The 13,132-nt window shown below is 46.2% G+C and overlaps 2 protein-coding genes and 1 non-coding gene across 6 annotated transcripts in view; 2 read left to right on the forward strand and 1 right to left on the reverse strand.

Moving 5' to 3' along the window:
* Positions 1–239: 239 nt before the first annotated feature.
* LOC105897428 (uncharacterized protein C4orf45) lies at positions 240–3,193 on the forward strand. The gene is made up of 5 exons (XM_012824359.3): positions 240–392; positions 533–762; positions 1,132–1,190; positions 1,490–1,613; positions 3,004–3,193. The coding sequence occupies exons 1-4, from the start codon at positions 314–316 to the stop codon at positions 1,560–1,562; spliced, it is 441 nt and encodes a 146-aa protein (XP_012679813.1). The 5' UTR covers positions 240–313; the 3' UTR covers positions 1,563–1,613; positions 3,004–3,193.
* A 712-nt stretch (positions 3,194–3,905) lies between these two features.
* Positions 3,906–3,978, reverse strand: trnaa-agc. Its single transcript has one exon. It is a non-coding gene; the product is annotated as a tRNA-Ala (tRNA).
* Positions 3,979–4,050: 72 nt separating this feature from the next.
* The window catches only part of brd8b (bromodomain containing 8b), a 19,429-nt gene continuing 10,347 nt past the window's right edge, over positions 4,051–13,132 (forward strand). For 2 of the 4 annotated variants that reach the window (XM_042708007.1, XM_042708009.1), the window contains exons 1-17: positions 4,051–4,133; positions 4,753–4,849; positions 5,196–5,265; positions 5,382–5,431; positions 5,915–6,037; positions 6,509–6,589; positions 6,974–7,038; positions 7,684–7,826; positions 8,095–8,274; positions 8,602–8,704; positions 10,092–10,247; positions 10,468–10,490; positions 10,527–10,673; positions 10,776–11,337; positions 11,810–11,847; positions 12,246–12,472; positions 12,893–12,985. In XM_042708007.1, the coding sequence (XP_042563941.1) occupies positions 4,115–4,133; positions 4,753–4,849; positions 5,196–5,265; positions 5,382–5,431; positions 5,915–6,037; positions 6,509–6,589; positions 6,974–7,038; positions 7,684–7,826; positions 8,095–8,274; positions 8,602–8,704; positions 10,092–10,247; positions 10,468–10,490; positions 10,527–10,673; positions 10,776–11,337; positions 11,810–11,847; positions 12,246–12,472; positions 12,893–12,985 (2,177 nt within the window). In that variant the 5' untranslated portion in view covers positions 4,051–4,114. The other 2 variants (XM_031568883.1, XM_042708008.1) reach the window with 2 other exon arrangements.

A 13,132-nucleotide genomic window follows, 5' to 3' on the forward strand; every position in this document is an offset into this window, starting at 1 on the left:
ATGCACATCGAACTTCTAGACGAATTCATATGTAAGTGAAATACGGTGAAAAAACTGGAACTACTTGTGCAAATATCAACTGACGTTCTGAAGAACCCGTCACAATAGGACATTCAACTAAGCCGTCATAAGTTAACCATTAGCCGCTTGTATTACGTTGATATAGCGGCAACAGTGACTACCATGGCAACGTCGTGTGCCCCCCGCCCTGCAAGCAAATGGCACACACCTGACTGAGTGTATCCGTCTGTGCGCACTGTAGACCACAATCGGTTGGCTGCACCAGGGTGCGCTTGCAGGGTTCGAGGGGATAATGGCAAGGGTTCTTAACCACGCTAACCCGTCCAGTCCAAAGGAATCGCCACGTTATGGACAAAGAATGATATTCACAGGTAGGCCTATTCACCTATTGATATTTCCATCCATTCATTCGTCAAACCCATAAACTAAATGTATGCATTGTATTCAAACCAAACTGTTATAAGTTTCACTGAACTTGGGAAGAAAAAAAAACATTTCGTTTGTTTCGTAGGTCCTGACGGAATAGGGGATTACCGGACAAAACAACACGACTCCCCGCGATTCATTGGAATTGGCCCGTTATCTCCCGAGAGCTCCGCAGACCTGGACTACCTGTTCCGAGCTGCTCCCGGCACCCTGCCGCCCTTGTCGAAGGACGGCTATGTTTGCGGTGTGGGCTGGGGACTTGAGTATAGCTTTGCCCTGAACGCAAGAACTCTGCTCAGTGATAACCAATTTAAGGTAGCCTACCCTATCACCCTATTTAGGCCACGGGAAAACATTAGATATGTACGTTACTTTGTCCTGACTAATTTGATTTAATGCCTCCATTAATGCCTCCACATCGTTTCACTATGATCTCCTGTGTCAAATGAACTAAGTAGGCTACTTATGTATACATATACTGTCAAATTTGTTCTTTAAACTTATAGTAGTTTTTCCTTCTGTTAACTGCAAACACATATTAGGTATATTTAATTGTATATTATCCTAATGGGTTAAATGGTAGCGAAGTTTGCTGGCTGGTTTGTTTATATTTATATTTATTTATGACTTGGGCTAAATTGAGTGCGTGTGTAACTAAAGAATATTCAAATTTGTTTTCCACAGCTCGGTGAATTTCGCACAGCAATGGAAGACAGAATAACTCACAGATATCAAAATCCATGGTAGGCTGGTACACAAACACACACACACACACACACACACACACACGCACACACACAAAAACACACACACACATCCATCCATCCATACAGATACACATGCTTGCACACACATGCACACACACACACACACACACACACACACACACACAAGCTGTGTGACTCCGCAAACTAGTGTTTCCTGGCAGTATTCACTACCTGAGAGTGCTGATTGAGTGTCACCGTGGTGACCACTGCTGCACCCCTGCTGTGGCTATCTGTTTCTACATCCATTATTCACTTCCTGCCTGACTCCCACACAGGTTTGAGCCGCCCCACTTTCTGGACAGGCAACCCGCAGGCGCCCGAGGCTGGATGGCGTGGTGGACCCAGTAGGAAAACCCGAGAGTTCCTGTTGTGAACACAACACGCCGCATTTACTATCAGGTCAGGTCCCAAGATGGTCTGGTGTAAGGTGACCATGCAATCACTTAGTCACCCATTCGTTCATACAGTATGGCCAGATTAGTGATACTGGTTCCGTATTGTAAAGAAAATCTTCTTCACCATTTATAATGTTGCATTAAAGTTTTCAGCTTGGCTGAAAACGGTAGGCCACTTTTTAAAAAAATGTCACAACATGTAATATAGCCTATTTTTAAAGTGTATGTTCATACAGTATGTAATAACAGCTATATCAGCCAAAATAAAGGAAAAGAGTAACTCAAGTGAAACGAGCCATTCCATTTATATAGTTGATTTCTTCCACTTAAATCATTTAGCCACAGATGGATTGTTGCCATGCAACAAAGTAGTTACAAGTAACAAGTATTTTATTGTCAGATGCACAGAATGACACAGGGTCAGACTGGGCACTGAAATTCCTTAGGACAAGGCACAACCTACCATAACATGACATAACATAGTATAACATAACCTGACATACACTCTGTACAAGTACTCTGAAGTACATAATTTACACGTGTTAAACATATAATAACATATACATATAATATAACATGTAATAACCTTACTAAATATACAAGATAATATACAATACAGTATGCAAACATATAATAACCTATACATATAATACTAACATATAACATACAATACACATGTAATAAACTATGCTGACCTATTAAACCTATACTAACCTACAGACAAATCCAGTGTGGGAGTTACAGGTAGTGCAATATTCCTGATACAGTATTACTGCTAGTGCAAACAGTCAGTTGAAAGTGACAGTGTATGTAAGTGTAGTGCAAACAGTAATTTGAAGTGACAGTGTATGTAAAGTGTCGAGTGCGAAAGTGGCGATTGTGTATCAATGTCCATTTAGCAGCCTGATGGCCCTCGGGAAGAAACGGTTCTCCAGTCTGCGGGTACGAGACCGGATGCTACGGTACCGCCTGCCAGAAGTAACAATCAATAAAGACACATAGAATGTTCTGCTAAAACGATTTGCTCCAAAAGCAGTAGTACTGCTTGAAGTCAGTGACACAGTCTGTCCTTGTTTGAAATCCACCAGTTTGTAAATGAATCTCTCAGCCCCTTCTCATATTCCCACACAGCAGTAGACTGATACATCTGGCTTCGACCCGCAGCAGGGGATCCTCACACATCCCTGTTTGTTGGTGTCTCCCTGCTCTGACATATTTAAATGAACTCATAAAGATTCTCTTAAAGTAGAAAAACTGTCTAGTGAGTCCCTGGAGTAGGATTATAAAAACGTAATGTGTTAGCTCTGTGACGCTGTCTCTTTCTCCCTCCCTCACTCACTCACTCATTCTCTCTCCTTCTCACTCTCCCTCTCTCTCTCCCTCTCTCCCCATAGAAACACTATGCCCAGAGAAAGGTGATGGGTACATCTCAGTCCAGCAACATGGTCCTTCTCCCCCGGACAGAACACAGCAGAAGTGCAGCGCAAAAGCACTGCAGTCCACGTTCACCCATAAGGCAATAAAGAAGGATGTTTCTGCGTATGAACCAAATATCAGTTTCATAAACTTTATTTATGTTCTAAATTGGTCAGATTAAAAGTAAATGATTTCATGAAGGACATGCGTCACACTGGTCACTGTGGTGAATGAGATTGTTTCTGCCTATGCAAATTGGGACATATTCAATAAGTGTGGAGCTCATGTGCATATTCAAATTAATTTCAAAAGAAACTTGTAATACAAAAAAAAGTTACTTTTCATGTATACTTTTACTATGTAAAGTTGTATTGTGGTAGGAGTAAAGGAAAAAATTAAGCCTATTTGGGTGTATTTTGGGCATATTTGATTAGTGTATAGCTCATTTGCATATTAAAATTAATTTTCAAAGAAACTTGTAATACAAAAAAAGGTACTTTTCATGGGTACTTTCATTGGGTAAAGTTTCATTTTGATAGGAGTAAAGGAAAAATTACATTAAAATTACATTTTTGGGGTGTATTGTTGCCTGGCATTATTAGCACACATCTCAGATTGATGAGAATTAAACATATTTCCCCAACTAGGATTTCTTAGGACTTTTAGTATGTTGTTCTGGACACCTCATAGAAATGATCTATGCTGAAAAAAAATATTTTACATTTAGTCTGTCGTAAAACGCTACTTTGCCTGGACTGTAGGTGGCAAAAAAATACTAAATGTAAGCACACAACCGGTGTGAAAAGTAATGTAGTAATGTTAGGCCAAACTTGAAAGAAAACCTAAACACTGAAAGACTTTGGAAAGAAAAAGTTAAAGTTGGAGGATGCGGGCATCGATCCCGCTACCTCTCGCATGCTAAGCGAGCGCTCTACCATTTGAGCTAATCCCCCTTGATATTCGGCATCAGACGGAAAATATTATTTGTAACACTACAAATTGGTGTTCGGCCATAATGGGACGTCTGTGAATCGTGACATCAGTACAAGGTTGGTTCCGAGGCCTAATGACATCAGCTTTGCGGACGAGATGTCGACCGGAGTGGGAAGTAGGTTATTCTGGTTTTAAATAAAGCTTTTGCCGTTATTTACTATTTAAAGGGGATACTATTATAGATTAGAACGGCCACACTTTCGTCAATGCCATTATTATTGGAAACATTTCGAATTTTTCATGTGTAAAGAAAACAAAAAGACAAATGCTATCCCTAGCTAGCTTAGCAATGTTTTTGTGCGCGCTAACAATAGTAACATTAGCTACTGAACTGGACATCTGTGTACTAAAATCCATGAAGTTATTGCGTTTGTTCCATTGCTTTGTATGCTAAATCATTAGTTATAGTTTTAACTTCGAATGTAGTGGCAGCCAGTTGTGATGTGTTTGCTTTAGCCTGGAAACAGCTAATGTTGTCTTGGCGAGCTAGCTAGACAAGTAGCGTACCGTACTCATCAAAGCTTTGTTAGCTAAGGTTAGCTAGTGAACAAAACACAGGGCCGTGATACACTAGTTTTTTATTTCGGTAACCCACTTCTGTGTAGCTAGATGTTCAGCCAGCTATACCATTGCTATACCTTCTTACTAATGACAAGCCCATTTACCGCCATGACCATTTTATACCTAACGTTAGCTCTCTCTGTGGCCCCGGCCACTCTGTATGTCTCCCGCAGAGCACAAGATGCTGTCCCTGGGGCCCACGGAGCCGTGGTCCATCAGGGAAAAACTGTGCCTTGCTTCGTCTGTCATGAGGAGTGGCGACCAAAATTGGTATATATATATATATATTAAAAAATGCATTCAGAAGTTGTAACGTTGTAAATGCATCTTATAGTCTGTTATGATTGTGAGATTTGAGGTATCATATGTTAGGACAGTGATGTATTTGTGCATGATGTATTTTTTCGAGCACCTTTGACAAGTCTACCCTGTCAACTCTGGGTGTCTAAAGGCATAATTGCCGTGGGCTAATATAGTGCACCTCCATGGGCAGTGATGTTTACTTAGGTTAGCAGTGCCTATAGCACACTTTCACATAGCCAACATGTCTGTCCCTCTTAATGCAGTCCTGTTCTCCCGCACTTCTAATGCGCTTGTCTGTCACACTTTCTCGCAGGGTGTCAGTCAGTAGAGCCATCAAGCCTTTCTCTGAGCCAGGTCGCCCCGCTGACTGGTTCTCCCAAAAGGTAAAGGTTCCTTAGTAACTGTCTACAGCTGACACAGAGTGATTGGTAGAGGACAGCTTAAAGCAGCTGGACTGTTGTTCTAGTGTTGACCTCTGACCTCTCTGTGACCTCTACAGCACTGCGCCTCCCAGTACTCTGAGCTGCTGGAGACCACAGAAGCCCCAAAGTGAGTCCTCACAAATGAACTTTCCTGTAATGGTTTAATTTCACAGTTATGTATGTGGGTCTGCTGAACATTTGTTAGTCTATCAAAACTGTGTGGAAAACAGTTTGAAGCCCTTTCAGTTGTTCTGTTGTATAATATCTATGTTATTAATTAATTAATTGATTGATTGGTTTACTGACTGACTGGATGGCTGACTGACTTTGACCAATTGGTTGATCAAGATCTGAAGTATCAGCTTTGTGAGCATACTTGGAAGTGTGTGTGTGTGTGTGTGTGTGTGTGTGTGTGTGTGTGTGTCTGTGTGTGTGTGTGTGTGTGTGTGTGTGTGTGTGTGTGTGTGTGTGTGTGTGTGTGTGTGTGTGTGTGTGTGTGTGTGTGTGTGTGTGTGTACGCATCCAGAAATGAAAACTGTGCCCTCAGAGCCATTGGATTTTTCCATTGGAATATTTTTCATATTAAGTGCTTGTGTGTGTTTTTTTACAGACGCAAACGTGGGGAGAAGGGTGAGGTGGTGGAGACCATAGAGGATGTGATCGTGCGCAGATTAACAGCGGAGAGGATCGAGGAGCTGAAGAGACTTCTCAAAGACACACAGGAGAAGTACAGGTACACTGACCTCTGATCCTAAAGATGGTGCCCTCAAGACTAATACACCTTCCCCTATTTTCTGTGTGCTGACTTTGTCACATTAAGAGAAGAGACTTCTCATAGTTGCTGAATGCAGTGTTGCATCAGAGTGGCAGTGCCCATGCTTTTTTTTAATATGTGTAGTCTGATTTGCTGTCACGGAAACAGAGAAAGCCATTGGAAGAGGGTGTATGTTTTGTAGAAATTATATATATATCCTTTGTGCCACAGAGTGCGCTAACAGGGCATTGGGTTTGGAGTCCACATGGGGGCTCAGCATTTATTTGTTGATATGAGTGAAGTATTTTAGTAACAAAACCACATCGACTTCAAAAAGTAGAGGATGTTTCATTTCTAAATGAGTCAAGGTCCTCTGGCTCCTTCAGAGCACCATGAGACTGAGATGGCTGGGTCCTAGAGAGGCTAAACAGGATTTATCTTTTTCTGCAGGAAGTTGAAAAAAGAGGTGGAGATGATCCAGGCGGGCCAAGTGGACTCCAAACTGGAGGAGCTGTGGGGGGAGATGGATCAGTAAGACCGAATTCTATCTTCTTGTGTGTGTCTCTCTGTACCTGTCTGTCTCTCCATCACTCTCTCTACCTGTCTGTCTGCCCATCACTCTCTGTGTACCTGTCTGTCTCTCCATCACTCTCTGTACCTGTCTGTCTGCCCGCCCATCACTCTCTCTGTACCTGTCTGTCTGCCTATCACTCTCTCTGTACCTGTCTGTCTCTCCATCACTCTCTGTGTACCTGTCTGTCTGCCCATCACTCTCTGTGTACCTGTCTTGTCTCCCCATAACTCTTGTCTTTCGGTCTCAGTGGATGTGTGACGCAATGTTATAGTGTAGTATGTGTATGTTTTTGTGTTGTTTTACCTCATTTTGATCTCTCCAACTCTGATTTCCTCTGGCAGGAAGAGGAAGCAGGAGGAAGATGAAGCAGATCAGAAGAAGAGGGCCACGGAAGCAGCCTTCCAGGGTACAGCGCCCGCGTCGTAAACACGCGATTCTACATACGGTTCTACACACGGTTTTACACACGGTTCCACACACATATACTGAAGGCCGCGCCACACCGCTTACCTCACGTGTGTATGATGGTAGCGGAACATCTTGGTTTTCATTTCGGCGCCCATGTTGACCGCCGGTTAGAGCAGCCTCACCGGGTGCGTGTGACCTGGCTGAGGCGCGGCTCGAGCCTCCTGGAGCAGCGCGGCGCCATGTTTGTGTTTTGCCACGGAGCCTGTGTTCCATGCACGAGGCACGCGGGTCTCCGCAAAAACGAAGATCCTGTAGATAGTCAGGGCTGGCAGTAGCAGCGTCGCAGCAGCTACACTAGTGGTGTGGACACACACACACACACACACACACACACACACACACACACACACACATACCCATACCCCAGTCTCGCTGCATTCTGTCTGTTTCATGCTCACACGTTTCCTGCACGCACTGCCTCAACTCTGTCACACTTTCTGGCTGTTACTTACTCTCGTAGAAACACGTGCGTAATTCACACTCTGTCTTTTTGTGCTCTATCTCTCTCTCTCCCTCTCCCTCTCCCTCCCTCTCTCTCCCACTCTCTCTCCCTCCCTCTCTCTCACCTCCTCTGTGCCCTCAGTTCGCCAGGCTGCTAAGAACACGCCCAAGCGCATGCCCAGTGTGTCCGTGCGCTCTCCTCTGGGCTCCAGCTCTCCTGGCATGGACCCGCCCACCAGTGACACCAGCCAAACACTGACAGAGGAACCCTGCGCCAGCCCTGCAGTGAGTCAGCTATAGGTGCCCCCCCCCCCCCACAAAAAAAAGAAACACTGGCAAACATGCCATTAGTGATTAGACCATACATACAAAACTTGTTGCCATTACCCAAACATTTGTTGTCTGTGTGTACTCAAAGGCATCACATTGGGTGTTCTTAATGGAACAAGAAAGCAGTTATGATGGAGAGCAAGTTTCTTTGTTGATCTCTTTCTCTTTCTCTCTGCCCATCCTCATTCACTCTGTTTTTATCCCTCTCCTCTGATCTCGTCAGGCTCCAACTGTGGCCGTGTTTATGCCAGTGGAGGCGGTTGGGCCTAAGGAAAGCCTGGGGGCCCTAGTAGACGACTCCCCACAGAAGAAGCTCCTGGCCCAGAAGGCAACTCCGCCACCCTCCCCCCTTCTCTCCGAGCTCCTGAAGAAAGGAAGCCTCATCTCGGCCAGCCCACGCTTGGTGAGCAGAGGAAGGGGGGAGAGAGAAGGAGAAGTAGGATGAGGATGAGGATGAGGGAGTGAGCGGGGGGCGTTAGAAAGGATGATGGAAGAAAGGGACAAGGCTGAATAAATAGATGGAAGGCAGACAGCACAGTTAGACTTAGACTGGGGAGTAGAAGCGTTGGGGAACATGACACACTTCATGACGATGGTGATGGTGATGATATTGATTGTGTATGGTGATGGTGAAGATGATGTTTCTGGTTATAGTGGCCATTGGAATGACAAAATGCTGTGATAATGATTGATTGATTGATGGATTGATTGATTGTTTGTGTGTTTGTAGGTGGTGGAGGGAGAGGTGGCCGGTGCCCTGAGTAACGGCTCACACGGAGTTGAAATTCTCACCACGACCTGCACCCTTCCTCAGGGCCAGGACATCACCACAGGTGCAGCACTCATACACTCCTGTCTCTTACACAGCCGTGCTCTTTCTCGCTCTCTCTTTCCCGGATTGTCACTTTCTCTCTATCTTTCTTTGAAAAGAGCCTTATTATTGTGTCAGGGCTGCTGCCTCTTCTGTGCTTGCCAGAGATAGAAATCCATGGCCTGCACAGAAAAGTTGCAGCCAGTCTAGTGTGTGTATATAAGTGTGCTTAAACAGTACAGTGTGTTAAAGGTGCAGTGTGTGGGATTTAGAGGGATCTATTAGAGGAAACGGAATATATTATTCCTGATTATGTTTTATTAGTGTATAATCAGTGTAAAACCTGTAACTAAGAATCGTTGTGTTTTTCGTCAGCTTAGAATGAGCCCTTTATATCTACATAGCCCAGAACAGACAACACTGGCTCTAGAGAGGACCTTTCACACGTTTATGGTGAAGTGGCAGGTTGAATTTGGTGGCAGCAGTTGGAAGATGAAGAAGAAGTAAGAGGAGGTACCAGTGGTTGCTGGTGCAGGCTAACCATTTTATGTTGTGAGAAGTTTGAGAACCCAAATTTTGACGAATGGAGGATCGACTTATGATTTAGCGTGAATCCTCTTGGTTGGTGTGGCCTTACCCAGGTGGAAATAGCTGATGATGGACTAATGTTTTCAGAGTGACACTAAAGTTGCCTGTTCTCTACTGGACAGGTAATTTAGCCTGCCAACCTAAATGCAATTTTTTTGGGCCATGGGCATAGTTTCCCTGTGTCAATGTTGATAAATATCAGATTGCTACCAGGATTGTAATTTTATGCGGCAAAACTAGAATATATCTTTGTAGTTTGGATCCAAAAGACCCAGTGACATCACCAGCATCAGTCCACAGCTGCTGAGAATTGTTGCAGATAAAAGTGTAACGTTATACAAAAAAGCTTTGGAGCTCGTGTCAGCCAACAGCTAACACAGCCAAACTTCACAATTTACAGTCCATGGGAGCTATGAACTATAGTTTTACAGACCAAATGCCTAAATACAATTTCTAAATATCTAGCCAAAGTAACGTCATCACTTGACATATTATGGCCACTCGATGAGGTCATAGGCAATGACATCACTTTGGAAGGAGCTACCATCACCTGACGGAGACCGTAGAGTCTCCTTCATGCCCCGATACAAAGGGGCGAATGAGGGGTGTTCAGTTGGTTGCAATCTGCAACCTCACTGCTGGATGCCACTAAATCCTACGTATTGCACCTTTAACACACTGTTCATTAAAGTCTGAGTGTACCATGTGCTTTTACTGTTTGTAATGGTGTTCATAGCAGTTGGCCTGTAGTACACGTCTGAGTGTTCGTGCTTTACGTGTGTGTGTTTGTGTCTGCGTGTGTTTGTGTCTCTCTGTGTCAGATGCACCTACTCTGTCCCGCCTCCTGGAGACCGCCCCTCAGATTCACCATGGCAACAGTGCAGACCCCTCTGTTACCCCTTGCAACAATGTAGTAGCCCCGCCCCAGATGGACCACCCGCCCCCGCCCACTGCAGGCCCAGCCCCGCCCACTACAGGTCTCGCTCTTTTTTTTTCTTCATTCTGTCACTTCACCTTACCTTTGCTCCTGTTCTGTCCCTCCCTGCCCCCTTTCTGAAGCCCCCCCCCCCCCCCCTCTGCTTCCTCTACAAGCCTACGGTATATTTCCCGCTGTTTTGCACATATAATCAATTAAAGCCAGGTTACACCCACTCTAAGCTAAGGCTAGTTTATTTAAATAGCACATGTCATACACAGAGACCGTTCTGGTGACGAATGACGTCTTGTCTGTAGTTGCAGTGGAGGAGCCGGCGGCGGCGGCGGTAGTGGTGGCCCCCAGCCCCCAGCTGGAGCAGCCCAGAGAGGGGGAGCTGGTGGAGGAGGACCTGGTGGCCGTGTCCTACATGGGAGATGAGCTGGACCTGGAAACAGTGGGGGACATCATTGCCATCATAGAGGAGAAGGTAGTTACTGCACTGCATTGTCATTACGCTGGCACATAGTATTACCCACAGGAAAAAGAACATGTACTGAATATAACTACCTGTGCAACCACATCCACACAGGTGGACGATCCAGTGGAGGCTCTGGACGCTGCAGCCGTGGAGGCGGCCCTCTCCCTGTGTGAGGAGGCCGTCGCCGGGGGCCACACTCTCCCGGGCCCCTGGGAGCCCCAGGCCTTCAAGTCCTTGGAGTCGGGCGCTGACCCTCAGCCCAGCCCCGCAGCAGCCCCTGCCCCAGAGCCAGCCACCTCGGGCCCCAGCAGTGCCCCGGAAGAGGGGGAGCGGGCAATGGAGGTGGGGGTGCAGAGGCAGTTGGAGGGGGTTATGGAGGTGCCCACGGAGGAAGAGGAGGAGGAGGAGGAGGAAGAAGAGGAGGAGTATAACCAGGGGGCGCAGGTGCAGGAGAGAGGGGCAGATCCAGGGCATGCTCATGGAGCCGTCGCCGTGGTTGCGGATGAGGGGGTAGCCATGGAGACACAGGAGAAGGGGGAGGGGGAAGGAGGGATGGAGGAGAGTCAGACGGAAGAGAGCAGAGTGCACAGCCCCACCATCAAGCAGGAGAGAGAGGACTGGAGCCAGCCAGAGTCACACACACCGTGTCTGGGTCAGTTACACACACACTCAGGTACACACACATGCTCTCAGGCACAAACACACACACACACACAGCCAGAGTCACACACACCGTGTCTGGGTTAGTTACACACACACACTCAGGTACACACACACACACACACTCAGGCACACACACACACACACACACACACACACCAGCCAGCCTGCCTGAGTCACACACACTGTGTCGGGGTCAGTTCACACACACACACACACACACACACACACACACACACACACACCATGTCGGGGTCAGCCACATGCGCATACATGTAGTCGTAGAGGCCCACATAGCCGTATGATGTCAGCTGCAAGCCCTTTTAGAAGTTATTATCAATCCTCTAATAATCAATGAGTGAATGAGAAGTTGAGTTGAATTGATTTGATCGGATGTCTCTGCATTTTGTAGACAAACAAACACACACACACAACACACACACACACACATACATATAATTGTCCCTGTTCTTACCCTCTTACAGACTCAGAAGATAGCTCAGCATCCGGGAAAGACTCAAAGGTAAGGTGTTTTGGAACAGTGGGTATAATCTGATTTAGATATGCCATTTAGGACCATGTTTCTCAACTGGTGGGTCGCAGAATCATTCTGAATGGGTTGCAGAGTGTGTGTGTGTGTGTGTGTGAAAGAGTCTTTGTGGTTCTCATGCCTCTGTCACAAAGAGAAAAGGGAGGTCTCAGAAAGAAACAAAGTTTTACGTGAGCGGCAGATGTTTGAGTCCGAAGTGTCGGCTGGAGTAGTCTGTATTTTAATTCTCTCTCTCTCTCTCTCTCTCCCTCTCTTTGCGCCTCCTCTGGTGTCTTGCCCCCCCCCTCTCTCTCTCTCTCTCTCTCTCTCTCTCTCGCTCTCTCTCTTTCTCTTTGTGCCTCCTCTGGTGTCCTGCCCTCCTCTCCCTGTAGGAGCTGAAGGAGGAGGATATAGGGAGCGATGTAGACGGTGATGAGATGAAGGACTGTGGAGAGGGGGATGGGGATGGAGAAGGGGACGGAGAGGGGGATGGAGAGGAGGGGTCCTACCTGTCGGAGGTGGAGCAGCCAGCCAGCGAGAGTGAGGACGGTTACGGCACACACTCTCAGAGATACACCACGGCAGACTCCACCGCAAGCAGCCCCGCCTCCTCACAGTTGTAAGTGTGTGTGTGTGTGTGTGTGTGTGTGTGTGTGTGTGTGTGTGTGTGTGTGTGTGTGTGTGTGTGTGTGTGTGTGTGTGTGTGTGTGTGTGTGTGTGTGTGTGTGTGTGGGGGGGGGGGGGGGGATTTTTTTTAAAGCTGTATAAATGTCCAATAAATATAAGCTGTATTAAAACAGACTGAATCAATATTTGCAACAACAGAATGTCTACGTGATCCAGTAGTTTACTCAGACTTGATGATGGTTTTGTACGAACTCTTTAACTCCTTCCCTCCATCTTCTTAACTCTTTTTGCTCCTCTCGCCCCCCATTCCTTCATGTATTTTTCTCTCTTCTTCCCTCATTCTCTCTCTCTCTCTCTCTATCTCTCTCTCTCTCTCTCTCTCTCTCTCTCTCTCTGTCTCTCTCTCTCTCAGTTCTATGTGCAGTGAGGATCAGGAGGCCCTTCAGGCGCAAAAGATCTGGAAGAAATCGATCATGCTGGTCTGGCGTGCAGCAGCCAATCACAGGTCAGGTTACTGCCTTCACATTTAGCCTCAGCCAATCCCTGCACCGCTCAATTGCCTACCCATGTTGATTTCCTGAATATAACTGAGGTTCAATCCTATGACATGTCTAAGGATAGGCACAGAGTACGCATACAGACCCGCATGTAC

The sequence above is a fragment of the Clupea harengus genome, chromosome 6 (assembly GCF_900700415.2).
Source record: "Clupea harengus chromosome 6, Ch_v2.0.2, whole genome shotgun sequence".
Taxonomy (NCBI): Eukaryota; Metazoa; Chordata; class Actinopteri; order Clupeiformes; family Clupeidae; genus Clupea; species Clupea harengus.